We start from the raw sequence: 13117 nt of genomic DNA on the forward strand, positions 1-13117 counted from the left end.
TTTTTCTTAAGCAAGGTTGGAGCCCTTACTCAATTTATGGAATGATTAAAGGATTAACACAAACATTACTATTGTACTTTTGGTAAACTTTTATAACATGCTTAGGACCAAAAATTGTAACAAAACACCGCGACAAAAGAAATAGCAACATAAAAACACGACTCAACACTAAGAAAGATTTCAGGAGAAAACAAAACACAGTAAAATAACAACTAGTTTTTGAATTCAAACTAAAAATAAAACAGTTTTTGCTTTAATGAAAGTTGTTAGGCACACTTTAAATGGTTAGGCGCTTATACTTACATCAAACCCTACGTAATGTACCACCCCCGGCCGAGTTAAAATGCGTAACCGGAAAAGAAGGTGTGCATGCCTGGCACGAACACTCAAAGCGTGTTCTAGCGTGCTGCTCGTACTGACTCAGAGCAAGGGTGAGATGTAGGTGTAAGGGCAGTGCGTGTTCGTCGGGAACCTAGTGCATAAGATCGGTCAAGGCCCGTTCTTACACTGAAATTGCGAATTGCGAATTGCGAGGTGGGTGCGTCCGATCTTAGACAGGACGTTGGGAGTAAGCTTCATCGGCTTCTAGTTTGCTGATCAGCTTCGTCCGCTTTATTCTATTGTCGCCTGAAGACTTTGTGATAGTCTCGTCGAACTTGAAGTCTCGGGTGTGTTTCGGCAGGATGCTGTTCATGTAGGGGAAATATACCCTTTCTAATCAAACACCTATCTTTGTCATATGGAGAGTTTAATGCTCGATTAAAGCTCCAAAAATACTATTTAGGCTGTAAACTTACCAGCAACAGCACCGCCTCGAGTAAGCACGCAAATGTATGCCACTTACTGGCCAAAAAGATCAAATTTAATCAAATTTAATCCAAAGGGTGGATTTTCATAACTCCAGAATTCATGTTCTTGAATTCTTGTTACCGGTTCAACTTTAACATAAATTATTTTTCAGTCTTTTCCGTTTATTTTTGATGAAGCAACTCGGAAAAATGCTTGCTTACTTGAAACAAAGTGATTCACATACTTTTTTCATAAATTCGTAATGAAATCTTTGAAAAATTTGATTTTGAAAATTCGAAGTGAGCGGTAAAAAAATTGAATTCTTGTTCGACAATAAATCAATTCTTGTCGTACAAGAATTCAATTCTTGTCGAGCAAGAATCAGTTTATAGCAAACAAAAATTCGTGCTATAAATCGATTTGACAGATGTTTGTGTACATTTTTTCATTCGATTCGTTTTGTTTCAAAATATAGAGTTATCTACGTGCGCATGTATTGTGTGTACGTACACGAAAAAGATTGAGGTTAAATTTTGTACCAGCCAGCAAAACAAATGGCGTGCTAGTGTTTGTGAGAGCGGGCTTAGATAACTCTATAGAGTTATCTAAGCCCGATCTCACGCACACTAGCACGCCATTTGTTTTGCTGGAGGGTACAAAATTTAACCTCAATCTTTTTCATGTACGTACACGCAATACATGCGCACGTAGATAACTCTATTGTGGATGCCTAATTACGGCGTCCCTTCCTGGCCTGTTCTGGTCCACAGACAAAGTAAGTTCCTTTCACTTCGCGTCGGATGGCAGAATTACAACGATCCTGATCCGGAAAAGTTTTTTTTTATCTGGCCGCCATCCAGGACATATGCCTATGCGCCAGCTCGAGAAGCCGCATGATGTTCCTGCAGAAATTAATCTGCGCCCCAATAAAGTCGTGTTCTTCAGGAACGTGTTCCGTTCGGCCCCATCTCCCCCAGCATCGCGTAGGACATCACTTCCATACGGCGATTCACCCGGCTGTTTTCCATCTTTTGTTCGACGGTCAGTTTTTGGCGATCTTTCCTTTTTTGGACGCCGTTTCAGTACTCGTGAAGAGCGTCCGGATAGTCGACGAAGGCCGCGGTAGATGTGGAGTGCTTGGGCTGGTCGACCAAGAATTGGATCGTTTGTCGATTCCGAGGGGTCAAGCGAGCTCGAAGCTTCCATCGGGTTTGAAATTTTTTCGTCTTTTTGGTCCAGATCAGTGGTTTGACTCCGCCGGCTATTTGGGAAACAAACTGGGTGGAAGTGACGATTTGAGGTTCGACTCGGAAGGTGAGCAGAGTTTTGTCCGGTGGAAAGATTGTCGCGCGGAAGGACGGTTACACGAGTATGGTCTTCCCTATTATTTCGACATCTGTCTTGCCACCGGGTTTTCCTGCCGCCATCCAGGACATAGTCCGCTGTCCGCAGGTTCTTAGTCGGAGTCGGTCGATAAAAGGTAGAGTGGCCAAGATTATCCAACTCCGACCACAAGCTGGTCCGAACAAAGCAAAATCATGACAAAGTCAGTGGATTTTTGTTTTGAGACCTGCCCCTTGAGACCCTATTTCGGAACTTTTGTAAAATTTAGTAACATTATTTATTTTCAAGAATATTTCATCAAAGTGAGGCCTATTTTTCAACATTTTCTGAGTTTGTGTTTGTTTTTTTCACCAGCTGGTCTTGACAGGAGCATGACATTGCTCAGCAGTTTTCACAAAAGACGCAACGCGTTTTGGCTGCGTTGCTATAAAATTGCATACAACGTTGCACCGGTTCTGAACCGGTTTGACAAGAATTCAGCAGCAAGAAACAAGAATTCTGGAGTTATGAAAATGGACCCTTTTGATCATAATTTCTATTTTGCGAGACCATTCCTCATCATTTTGGTGGCACACACATCCACACGCAAGATCAGAGGTTAACTGCTTAACGGAAGTCGCCATCAATATCTTTTCACTTGCGCTAACGATTTCAAAGCGCTTAAGATATAAAATTGCTTCCAACTACCGGCAACATGTTCTTTTGACCGTTAGTTTGTCACTCACTTGAAAAATAATCCCGAAACATGTAAATAATTAGCAAGCGCCATCAAAAAAACTAACGCGCTAAGTCTTTTGACGTTTCAATTTTGACCATCTATTCTAATCGACGGCTGAAGAAAACCGAGCGAGAAGCGAGGGCAAATAAAGAACAAATGGTGGCCACCAACACCACCAGCAGCGCTTGTGGTGTTGCCAGGAAACTTTCTCTATAAATGCTACTTTTCGTGAGTGTTCGCTCAAAATTTCATCAATTTTGGCAGCACGAAGCAGACCCAAACGAGCGTTGGAAGAAAAAAAGAACTAAGCTGAAAATACAAAAATGGGCGTGGCCCAATGCACACGACTGATTAGAATGCGTTTTTGAAATATTTTTTTTAAATGCTTGTAAAAGGAATAGCTTAACTTTTAATAAAAGTGAAAATAAACAGAAATGTTCACACAAAGTTGCTCTACTTGTTGGTGTACTTGGTTTTACTGAATTTCAAGGAACACTCCAGATTATCCAGCATCATTCAAACAAGACCGCTTATTAGGCTTAAAATGGGCATATTTCCCCTAGCGCTTGTGGAACTTACCGTCTTTCTTGAAGACGTCCTCTTACCGGGCGAATCAAGCATCGAAAAAAAACTGTCATCAGGGTCGTAGCGAAGCTCTTCGATGGCCGTTGCTAGTGACTCGTTGATCTTCTCGCTGCCGGAGGGATCTGCCGCGATCTGCTCCGGTTTGCCGGCGCAGAGGGTGGCGGCTTTCAATTCAGCTTCTTGGGTGTACCCCATTTGGCATAACGGGTTTTCAAGAAAGACGTTTGGCATAATTGGTCCAAGACATCATGGACATTTGGCATAATGGACGTTTGGCATAACTCGTTCAAAAACCATCAAGGACGTATGGCAAAATGGACGTTTGGCATAATTATTGTCAGATTTTGCAAATGCAAATGTACGACCGGTCGTTCTCTACGGGCACCTACAAGCGCTTGAAGTTTTCAAACGGCGAGTGCTTAGGACGATTTTTGGCGGCGTGCGTGAGAACACTGTATGGAGGAGACGGATGAACCACGAGCTGGCGCAACTCTACGCTAAGCCAAGTATTCGGAAGGTCGCCAAGGCTGGCCGAATCCGGTGGGCCGGATACGTCGCGAGCATGCCGGACGCGCTGGATGCGCGTCAACCTAACCGGTCAATCCGGTAAAGTTGATGCTTAATTCGGAGCCGGTTGGAACGTGGCGGAGGGGGGCGCAACGTGCAAGGTGGTTGAACCAAGTGGAGGAAGATCTGGAAAGTGTGGGGGTTCCGAGTCGGAATTGGAGAGAAGCATCCCAGAACCGAGTTAGATGGCAAAGCATCTGGAGACAGCTCATGACCCGCAGGTTGTCCGAGCAGTAAAAGTAGTAAGAGAACTTACCTTCGTCCAGGTTGATCTTCTGGATGGCGCTTCTTTCTAATCTCGATCGATTTTGCATACCACAACAGCATGCACCTGCACACTTTTTTCTTTGTCTTTTTTCACGTTTGACGTTCCGCCCTTCCAGAAAGTACGCTCTGGCAAATTACTCCAAATTGTTTACTTTCCGAAGCTCCGAGCCGGTGCTACGCCCTCTGGCGTACACAACTTTGATCCCCACCTACAGCTTGAGGCCCAACCGAATGTCGATCGTTTGCAAGCAAAAGTCAAGCAAGCTGTCAAAACACTAGCTATCCAATTTTGGGTAAAAAATGCGCTTTAGTGACAAAAGAAGCCGTTCCAGCTTCTGGCAAGGCAGTAGAGAAACAAAAACAACGACGATTTCATGTTTCTGGAGCAACATTTGAAAGGGGCGGTACGACATTGCGCTTACGGCCTTTGATTACACGCGATTAAATGGGACGAAAGGCCGTAAGAGCAATGTCGTACCGCCCCTTTCAAATGTTGCTCCAGGTTTGTACAGAAGTTCAACGCCTTGTCTCCTTAAGAAATAGAAGGTAGAATTTTACACTTATGAAAAACGAAACGACCGACACTACCGGGTGGTGTTAGATGGGCTCCCGCCGTTGGACAGAGATGTGGATGTTGGTTGTTTTAACCGGAGATAAAATCGTCATTCATGAATTGTACATTCTTCTTTGGGAGCCGCAAAATTTCACATTTTTTACAGCAGAAACAAACTTTGTAATTGTAAAATCTTCCCCTTTCTTGCAGACCGTGATAGCCGAACAGCAGCGCGACGAGGCCCTGTCACACGTGAAGGCGCTCAAGGAAAAGATGGAACACATGAGCATCACCGGCAACAGCACGGCCAACTTCCGAACGACAGACTTTAGGGGAATGCCGCTGCAAAAGTTGAAGAACATCCAGGTGGGTTGCTTTTAGGTTAGATTGTATTCATTCAAGCGAAACTGACTGAACTAATCTTCTTTCTAGGCCAAGCTGCGCGCCGAAATCGAGGAGGTCGAAAAGGTCCTGTACCTGGAGACCGCCACCAAGTGTATGAAGTGCGAGGAGAACAATCGAAGCGTGACGCTCGTGCCGTGCAATCACTACGTGCTGTGCGATTCGTGCGCGGTAACTCAGCGCGAGTGCCCCTATTGCCAGACGCCGGTCACGTCGCAGGCGTAAACCCCACCCCCACAATCGCGTCTCAATAGTTGAGATATCATTTGATCGACTTCCAAGCAACTGATCAACTGATTGAAACTGTCTGTATTTCCTGCTTTTTTTTTAGGAGGAGTCACGTCCTCGTTCGAACTATACCCTGTACTCTGTAATTAGTTTTTGCGTGAATTCTTGCAAAAAGTGATATTTTCGTATCGACAAGTAACAAACTGACGAAAGTGAACAAAAATTCACTATAAACACAAATCCAACGCAAAGCAAAAGCCCATTGAACTGATGATTCGCAGAAAAGGGAGAAAACGCGAACGTTTAGTAGATTTTTTTGTAATTTTTACACAACCTGACATTTGCTTTGCTTGATTTTCCGTTTAGAATCGAATCGCGTTTCTATCTCTAGGGAAAACATAGAACTTTACACAAACAAAAATGACAGGGACGATCGAATTGCTTTGTTTCCTTTTGCACGCGTTTAGTGCACGTTAACTTATTTTCCTTAATTTTTATACAAAATAATAAGAAATAATTTGGGGAAGTCAGAACTACACCCAACAAAGAAGAAGCATAAAACCCGCTTAGACGACTAGCTTTTATTTTCCAATTAGTAAGCAATCTGATTTGTACAACGCGATCGAAAGTGCGCGCAACAAAACCCGTTCGTATTAGTTTTCAGAAATGAAATTGCATTTGCTCTTTATACTTTGTAATAGGAAATAAAATACAAAATACAAATCAATACAAACTATGATTACGAACAGGATGTGTGAACTAGGAATGTAGGAAAACAAATAATAAACAAGAGACGATTTATAAAAAAATGGTATATAAATATTTATAATTTATTTTTGCTATCTAATTTAACAAATCTTTAGGGTAATCCAATTTGTTTTTGTTTATTGCCTGTAGCCACTTTTTTATATGAAAAACAAAAAAAAAGAGAAAATTTTTGCTTGTGCGCGAGTCGCACACGGCCATCAAACTTGTGAGGCAATGCAAAAGCAAGAAAGAAAGAGAAGTGAAATGAACGCGACGCAACACGTTAGAAAAAATTGCATATTCCTTATTATTCTCTTAATGTAAAACAAAACAAATCTTAAAACAAAACTATATTATTATATACGGCAGATCAATTGAATATTATTACTCTCATAATCCTATTTGAAGAGATAGGTAGCGAACTAAATGAATATTAAATAAAATACACGAGAAAGAAGAATGGCCGAAAGCGCAGAACAAAACATACACAAAAACTGTGAAATGTAGCATTATAGAGAGAGATGGGGGAGAAACTACGCGGAAGAAAATCGAGTGTTGTTAACCCTTTTCTTGCAAAGTGTTGTTAGGATGAAGAACAAGATTGATTTTATAATGATAACCATCACAGATACAAAGAAAACATATTAACTCTTTGGTTTTATTTTACTCCTCTTCCTTGGTTCCCTTTTTTTCTCTTTCTGATGTCTTTGTTGGTCGATCTCTGCACGTCGCTTTTATTAGAAAAAAAAACTACCTTCCATTTAACTAGTCAACACTCGCAACATGTGTTATTCGTAACAGTCGAATAAACTTGGTCATTTTTGGCTCATTCTATGAGATATCTTTCTTTCGACTCCTGATTTTGAGTAACAATGTATGAGTTTCATCGGCTATTATTTTTAACTAGATACCACATTTATGTAAAATTCTCGATTTCAGTCTATTTTGAAACTGTTTGCGAATGCTCCATTTTCCATTCAGTCGGGGCTGTAGTTATGACGTGTTATGAGTTTCCTGGTCGCCTTTTTACAGTCCTTATCATCGACGTGCAAGATGATGCTTTGATCCGTCAAGACCAGGCCTCTTTTGGTTGAGGATGCCAGTTCCGGTTTCGTCACTCGGCTTGGCCAGGTTTTGCAGAGAGTATTTTGCAGTGTTCATCATGGATCATGGACCCTTGGTTTCAGTTGAAAGCAGAAGATAAACGTTTTGTGTTTTTCAGTATTCCACTCTTGGCAGGATTTTTCAAAGATTTTGCAAGGTTTGACGACGTTATGTCAGCGAGGCAAAAGCATCTTTCTCTGTCGGATGAAATTGCACATTGAAAAAAAATAGTTATTTCAGTCTGCACTTTGCTGACTTTTTCTGTCAAATAAAAACAATCAATCAATCAAAGCAATTTGTATTTTTTTTTTCTTAGCGTTATGATGTGAAACTGATAAAAACTGTCAGCTTACTGAGATCAAAGTAGTCCTAACGAGCACGATTTCGGCCGACCATTTGAATTCACACAGCCGCCAAAAACCAGGCCTAATGCGTTGCTTTGTTAGATGCTACATGACGTTCGTATTAGCAAAGAGTTACATTTAAAAAAAATGTTTTGGTTTTTTTCGTTTAATTCCCAAGTTTCGCACCTTTTCCACTAAAACACTAAACCGAGCATATTCCTGCAATGTTACAAACTCGCCGTGAAACTACATCTCTCAAGCAAACAAACAATAGATAGCCCACGTTTCGACGATAGTAGTATGTTGATAGCAAACAAAGAACCGAGATCCCATCAAGATTTTCTACATAGATAAAAACAAAACAATAAATCAACAAAACGCTAACAATTCCCTCGAAGAACAGTAGCAAACACACACAGATTCCTATCAAGTCAGCGAATAAGTAGAAGGTACTAAACAAATCGTAGCCCGTTTTACACAGTCACAATGAAGGAAGAATAGGAAGAAGAAATAATGAGCAGCAGACGCCGAGGGCAATCTCAGCACTGGAGACAGCGGCAGCCACCTAACACTACACATATATTTTCGATAAATATTTACGGAAAAGTATATTCTTCTAACGGCCCCTTTGAAAATCGTACAGCGTCGTTGATTGGTACGATACTTTCAATAGTGAAGAGAGCTCTTAGGCTTAAAATAGACGGGCCCCTCGAACAATTTTAAGCTACCTTTGATAGGAGAAGTTTCAAAAAGTATCGTTGTCTGTTTGAACCAATAGTACATAGTACACGAGACTTTGCCGAATCAAAATTTGTTATTATTTTCAACCTGACGGTAAAATTGGGTCTGTATATGATTTAATGCATAATTTTACCATCGTGATCACTTGCTTAAAGTTCTCACGTATCCATATTAGGCTGTAACAAAATGAGCCCAAATGTCAAAATAGTTGACAAATCACAAACACAAACTATGAGCTGGTGAGGTTTTTGAAAGATTCCAAAATCGTTAAGTGGCTCAAAATTGGCAAAAACCAAAATGCAACGATTTAAGGTTAAAATCTCATTTAAACTTCATAGTTAAATCGCCAGGTCCTATAGTAACCAATCTAGCTCATTTTTTGGATTCGGGCATAGTACATCTAGCGGATCATGCCCTGAAATGCTCGCATTATTAACCCGTTTTGTTACATCCTAATCCATATGATTTCCCGTTTGAATTGCTTCCCTCGTCACCCATCGTAGTAGGCATTATTTACAATAAAAATGTAAAAATTAAATAAAACATTGTACCCACCGCACGTGTCAAAGGTTGGTGAAGATCTCCCAATTTTCTCAAAATCAACAGCTCGAAAAAAACAACGTGAATTTGCCAAATTAACATGAAATCAGTTGATATTTCAGTTTAACAAAATATTGCGCCGCTCAAATTTTGGTCCAACCGGTAACAACACATCCAGAACGAGGGAAGATTCATTGCGTAGAGTAAACAACTTTTTCCATGATACAACAATTAAATAATGCATTGTTCTATTTTTCCAGCATTCCTCGTTTTGTTTTAATTTATTCTTGAAAACTAAAGGCTTTTCCAAATATCCCGAATCCCACGTTTTTATCTGTATATTAAGCGATAGCTAAAAAAATATTCAAAATCACATTCAAAAGGAACCATGTTTTCTACTCGAATATATTTTTGACACAATGCGACTGTAATTACAAATACTTCAATGAAAGCTATCATAACGTACACGTTACACTTTTATGTTTATCTCGATTACCAATCCATTAATTTTTTTGTACATTTTTCTCATGAAATGATACAAATAATATCTTCAAAATCGTCAATCTAGAAATTTTCTTGCGCTTCACTTTTAAAGTACCCTGTTAGACATTTTTCTTGCTTTTATTCGGTCTCTTTTTTCATAGTTTAAACCCATAAAAAATCTCATATAATTAATTTGTTTTGCTTTACTTTTTTATTGCTTCATAGGTAGGAAGTTTAACAAATTATTTTCAAACTAAAATTCTATAAAAACAGACGATCGAAATCTGATGAAAAAATATTTATAGTGATATTAACAAAACAGAATCAATGATTGATATAATTATAAAAGTTTTAAAATGTGGAATGGAAAAAAATAAATATTATGAAGCTATATACATATATATTTATAATTTGTATATAAATAAGAGACAAACAAATTACTAGGAAACTAAACAATTCAATGAAAAAAAAGCACAGTGCGGTGCGAAACAACAGATTTTTATGAATGACAATGAAAAGAGCAGAGCAGGGGAGAGATGATTAAATTGATAAAGCAACAATTAATGCATGTAGCCACAGCAGTTTGTGAGAGCAATAGTTATTCGATCCAGCGGTAACAAACCCCGAACCCCGTTAGAAATTTTGGAAAGCGTCAACAACTGCAAACACGAAAATCAATAACAAATTGTTAGTATGGCGATGAAAGAGGAAAAAAAAAACAAGAAAACACGCAAAAACAGAACATGAAAAAGTGCGGTTGATCAAAAGAAGGAAGTTCGAAAATTGATGATAATATATTTTATAGATTATGGTAACAAATTATTAAAAAGATGACGATAAAATGAAATAAAAACGCAGAGGACAAGAATCCAGTGATTGAATATAAACAAATGATTCAAAATATTATAAATGCAAGAAAGCACTATATATGTGAATGAAAGGAAGAAAATTAGAATATACCAGATAATACAAAATAGAATATTATTATTGAAATATAAACACTATTAGGATTTCCAATTTAAACAATGAACGCTATGTTTAGAATAACAAAATACATAAAATAACTAAAATCGTGAATGAGCAAATAAACAATAATTCATTAAAACATCTCTATGTGCATCAAATACCAACAAAATTAAATGAAGAAAATAGGTTTATATTTGTTTCAAACATGCTTCTTTTTACAGTTGAATGAGTTTAAAGCAGGGGTGACCAAAGTATGGCCCGCGGGCCAAACGTGGCCCGCGAGGTGATTATTTGTGGCCCGTGGACCCATTTTGAATGATCATGTAAAATGGCCCGTTGACCACTTGTAAAGTGTTCTTAAACTTTTTAAAAATTAATGTTTTTTTTAACTTTTTTATGCTTATCTTTTTTTTAATTTTTTTTGCTAATTAAAACTACTGATTTATCAATATTTTGATCCCCATTTAGGGACACAAATATTACGTTAAAATTAATAATAATTCAAACAATTTCACACGTTTCAATGAGTGGAACTTGTAAATATTGTTTAAGCTTTCATCAAACATTTTGGAAATATTTATAAAATCGAATAGCAAATAAAACAAGTTCAATCTTCAATAGTTGCAAACATATAAGTTTTATATATTAATTTGAAAGTCATAATGACCCTCTTATGAATTGACCCTCAAACCTACTTTGCACTTGAAACCTACCATCGGTATTCGAGCTCACGACAGTTGAATAACGAATCTGATTGACTACCATCTGATCCAGCCAGACAAAATGTTGAAATCGGAGGAATAAGGCTGTTGCAGATATTTTACATAGCTGTTGTCGATCAACCCTCCCCTCCATCCATTATTAAAAAAATGGCTCGAAATATTAGGGGCAAAAATATTTCTTCAAAAAACTTCATTAAATAAAAAAATAAAAAAAATTAAGTGCAGTAAGCTGAAATCTCATCGCATCGCATTTCTATGCGTTTAGAATAATTTGAGCATGTTCGGGTTTATGAAAAAATAATATGAATTTTAGTGAATTTTCGATGAATAAATCTTTGTTCGCTAAAATGTTTTTTTTTTGTCAAATCTGTCACCATTTTTTAAAAATAAAAACAAAATTCAACAATGTTATTGAAAACTCAACTACATTCAATTCTTTTCTACTATTTTTTAAATTTTTTTTAATACCGTAAAATTAAAAAAAAAACGGATATTGAAAAAAATATTTTTATTTTGTGGTATTTTCAAGTCTTTAAAATAAAATATCATAATTTCATTGTTTATAAATTTCCTATTTTGCAAATTTGGCCCGCATGCTCATTTGAGCATCAAATTTGGCCCGGCCTCCAAAAACTTTGAGCACCCCTGGTTTAAAGGGATTTTCAGCGATATGGTTTAAATTCAAACAATTAAACAATCACTTTTTTATGTCAGCATCCTTATTTGTGGGAAATTTTTTGTTTGCGAAAAATGTACTTTTAACTTACAAACATTTCAGCAGCCAATTTCTGTTCTAGTTATTCAATGTTGGCGCAAAAGAAAGAAAAACAAGTCTTACAGAATAAAATATCGAAATCGAAACATAAAAAAGTAGCTATGATCAATAATAAAATGTAGAGCAGAATATTTAATAAAAAAAAACAGCAAAATGTGATTAGTTCTAGTTAGTAGCGAAACAAAAGAAAGGAAGAAAGAAATAAAACTGAAACAACATCAGCGTTATGCTTTGCGTTTTGTATCGTTGAAACACATTGGCATTTTGATGAATTAGATGGTACCCGTCGTTTGCACAATTTTTGTTGTTGAGGAGGTGTGGTTGTTATCGCAAATTGTGTTCTTTTTTTTGGTATTTTTTGTTCTGAATTTGAAATTGTGATATGATTTAAAATGATACCTGGTTTAGGCACAACACAGAATGTAAATATTTTAATTTATGTTTTAAAAAGGTAATCGGCATCAACCGTTGAAATTTCATCATTATAATTAATCTTCTCATGAACTTACATTTGGTACCAATTTAAAGGAGGAAAAAGTTTATACGACGGTGATACCTCATGATTATTTTTCGACCCAACTCGCACTCGATAAAATTGTATTAAAATTTATTTCCAAAAAAAAGTGAAACAAATTGTAAGAAGTCAGCAACAAACACGTGTATGAGATGGAAGAAGAGCTAGAAATCTTAGGACAGAAATTTCTATAATGAAAATGAATGGTACAAAGTATTGCAGAGCGAGAGAAATTGTGTAGCATCAGCGAGTTAAGCGCAAGTTTCGTGATTAAAACCAACCAAACCACACCACCTTCACAGAGCAAAGGAGTAACAATCACGAGTGCACGGAACCCTGCAAAGTTTCATAATCCAAAAAAGGGGGGGCAGGCAGGATCAACGAGTGAAGTAGACGGAAAGTGACAAAGAAAATGTAACAACGTACTAAATATGTATTTGCTTATTACATTGATTTATATTATTGTAATTCTTTAAAAGCAAGCAAAAAATCGTATATATTAATAGAAACATAAACAAATGAAAATATTTGGTTTATTTTTTTCTTACGGAAAATATCACTTCATTAAAATATATTTAGAAAAAAAACAAAAATATGCTATTAAAGCAACTCCCACTTTCTGGAACACCCTAGCATAAAAAAGGGCAAAACGTGATACGCCACCCGTTTGTTCTTTGCCGTTCAAGCAGGCCAGTCCCAGCATAACCAGACAACATTAAAATCTCAAT

The 13117-nt window shown here is 37.5% G+C and overlaps 1 protein-coding gene across 4 annotated transcripts in view; it reads left to right on the top strand.

Annotated features, from left to right (window-relative positions):
• Positions 1 to 12908, top strand: part of LOC6038483 (RING finger protein unkempt) — a 40342-nt gene extending 27434 nt beyond the window's left edge. For 3 of the 4 annotated variants that reach the window (XM_038252623.1, XM_038252678.1, XM_038252820.1), the window contains 2 exons: positions 5034 to 5189; positions 5256 to 12908. In XM_038252623.1, coding sequence (XP_038108551.1) covers positions 5034 to 5189; positions 5256 to 5450 — 351 coding nt within the window. In that variant the 3' untranslated portion in view covers positions 5451 to 12908. Of the gene's footprint in view, positions 1 to 534; positions 605 to 5033; positions 5190 to 5255 lie in introns of those variants that run through there. The other variant, XM_038252752.1, reaches the window with a different exon arrangement.
• Positions 12909 to 13117: the final 209 nt, after the last annotated feature.

This window comes from Culex quinquefasciatus, chromosome 1 (genome assembly GCF_015732765.1).
Source record: "Culex quinquefasciatus strain JHB chromosome 1, VPISU_Cqui_1.0_pri_paternal, whole genome shotgun sequence".
Taxonomy (NCBI): Eukaryota; Metazoa; Arthropoda; class Insecta; order Diptera; family Culicidae; genus Culex; species Culex quinquefasciatus.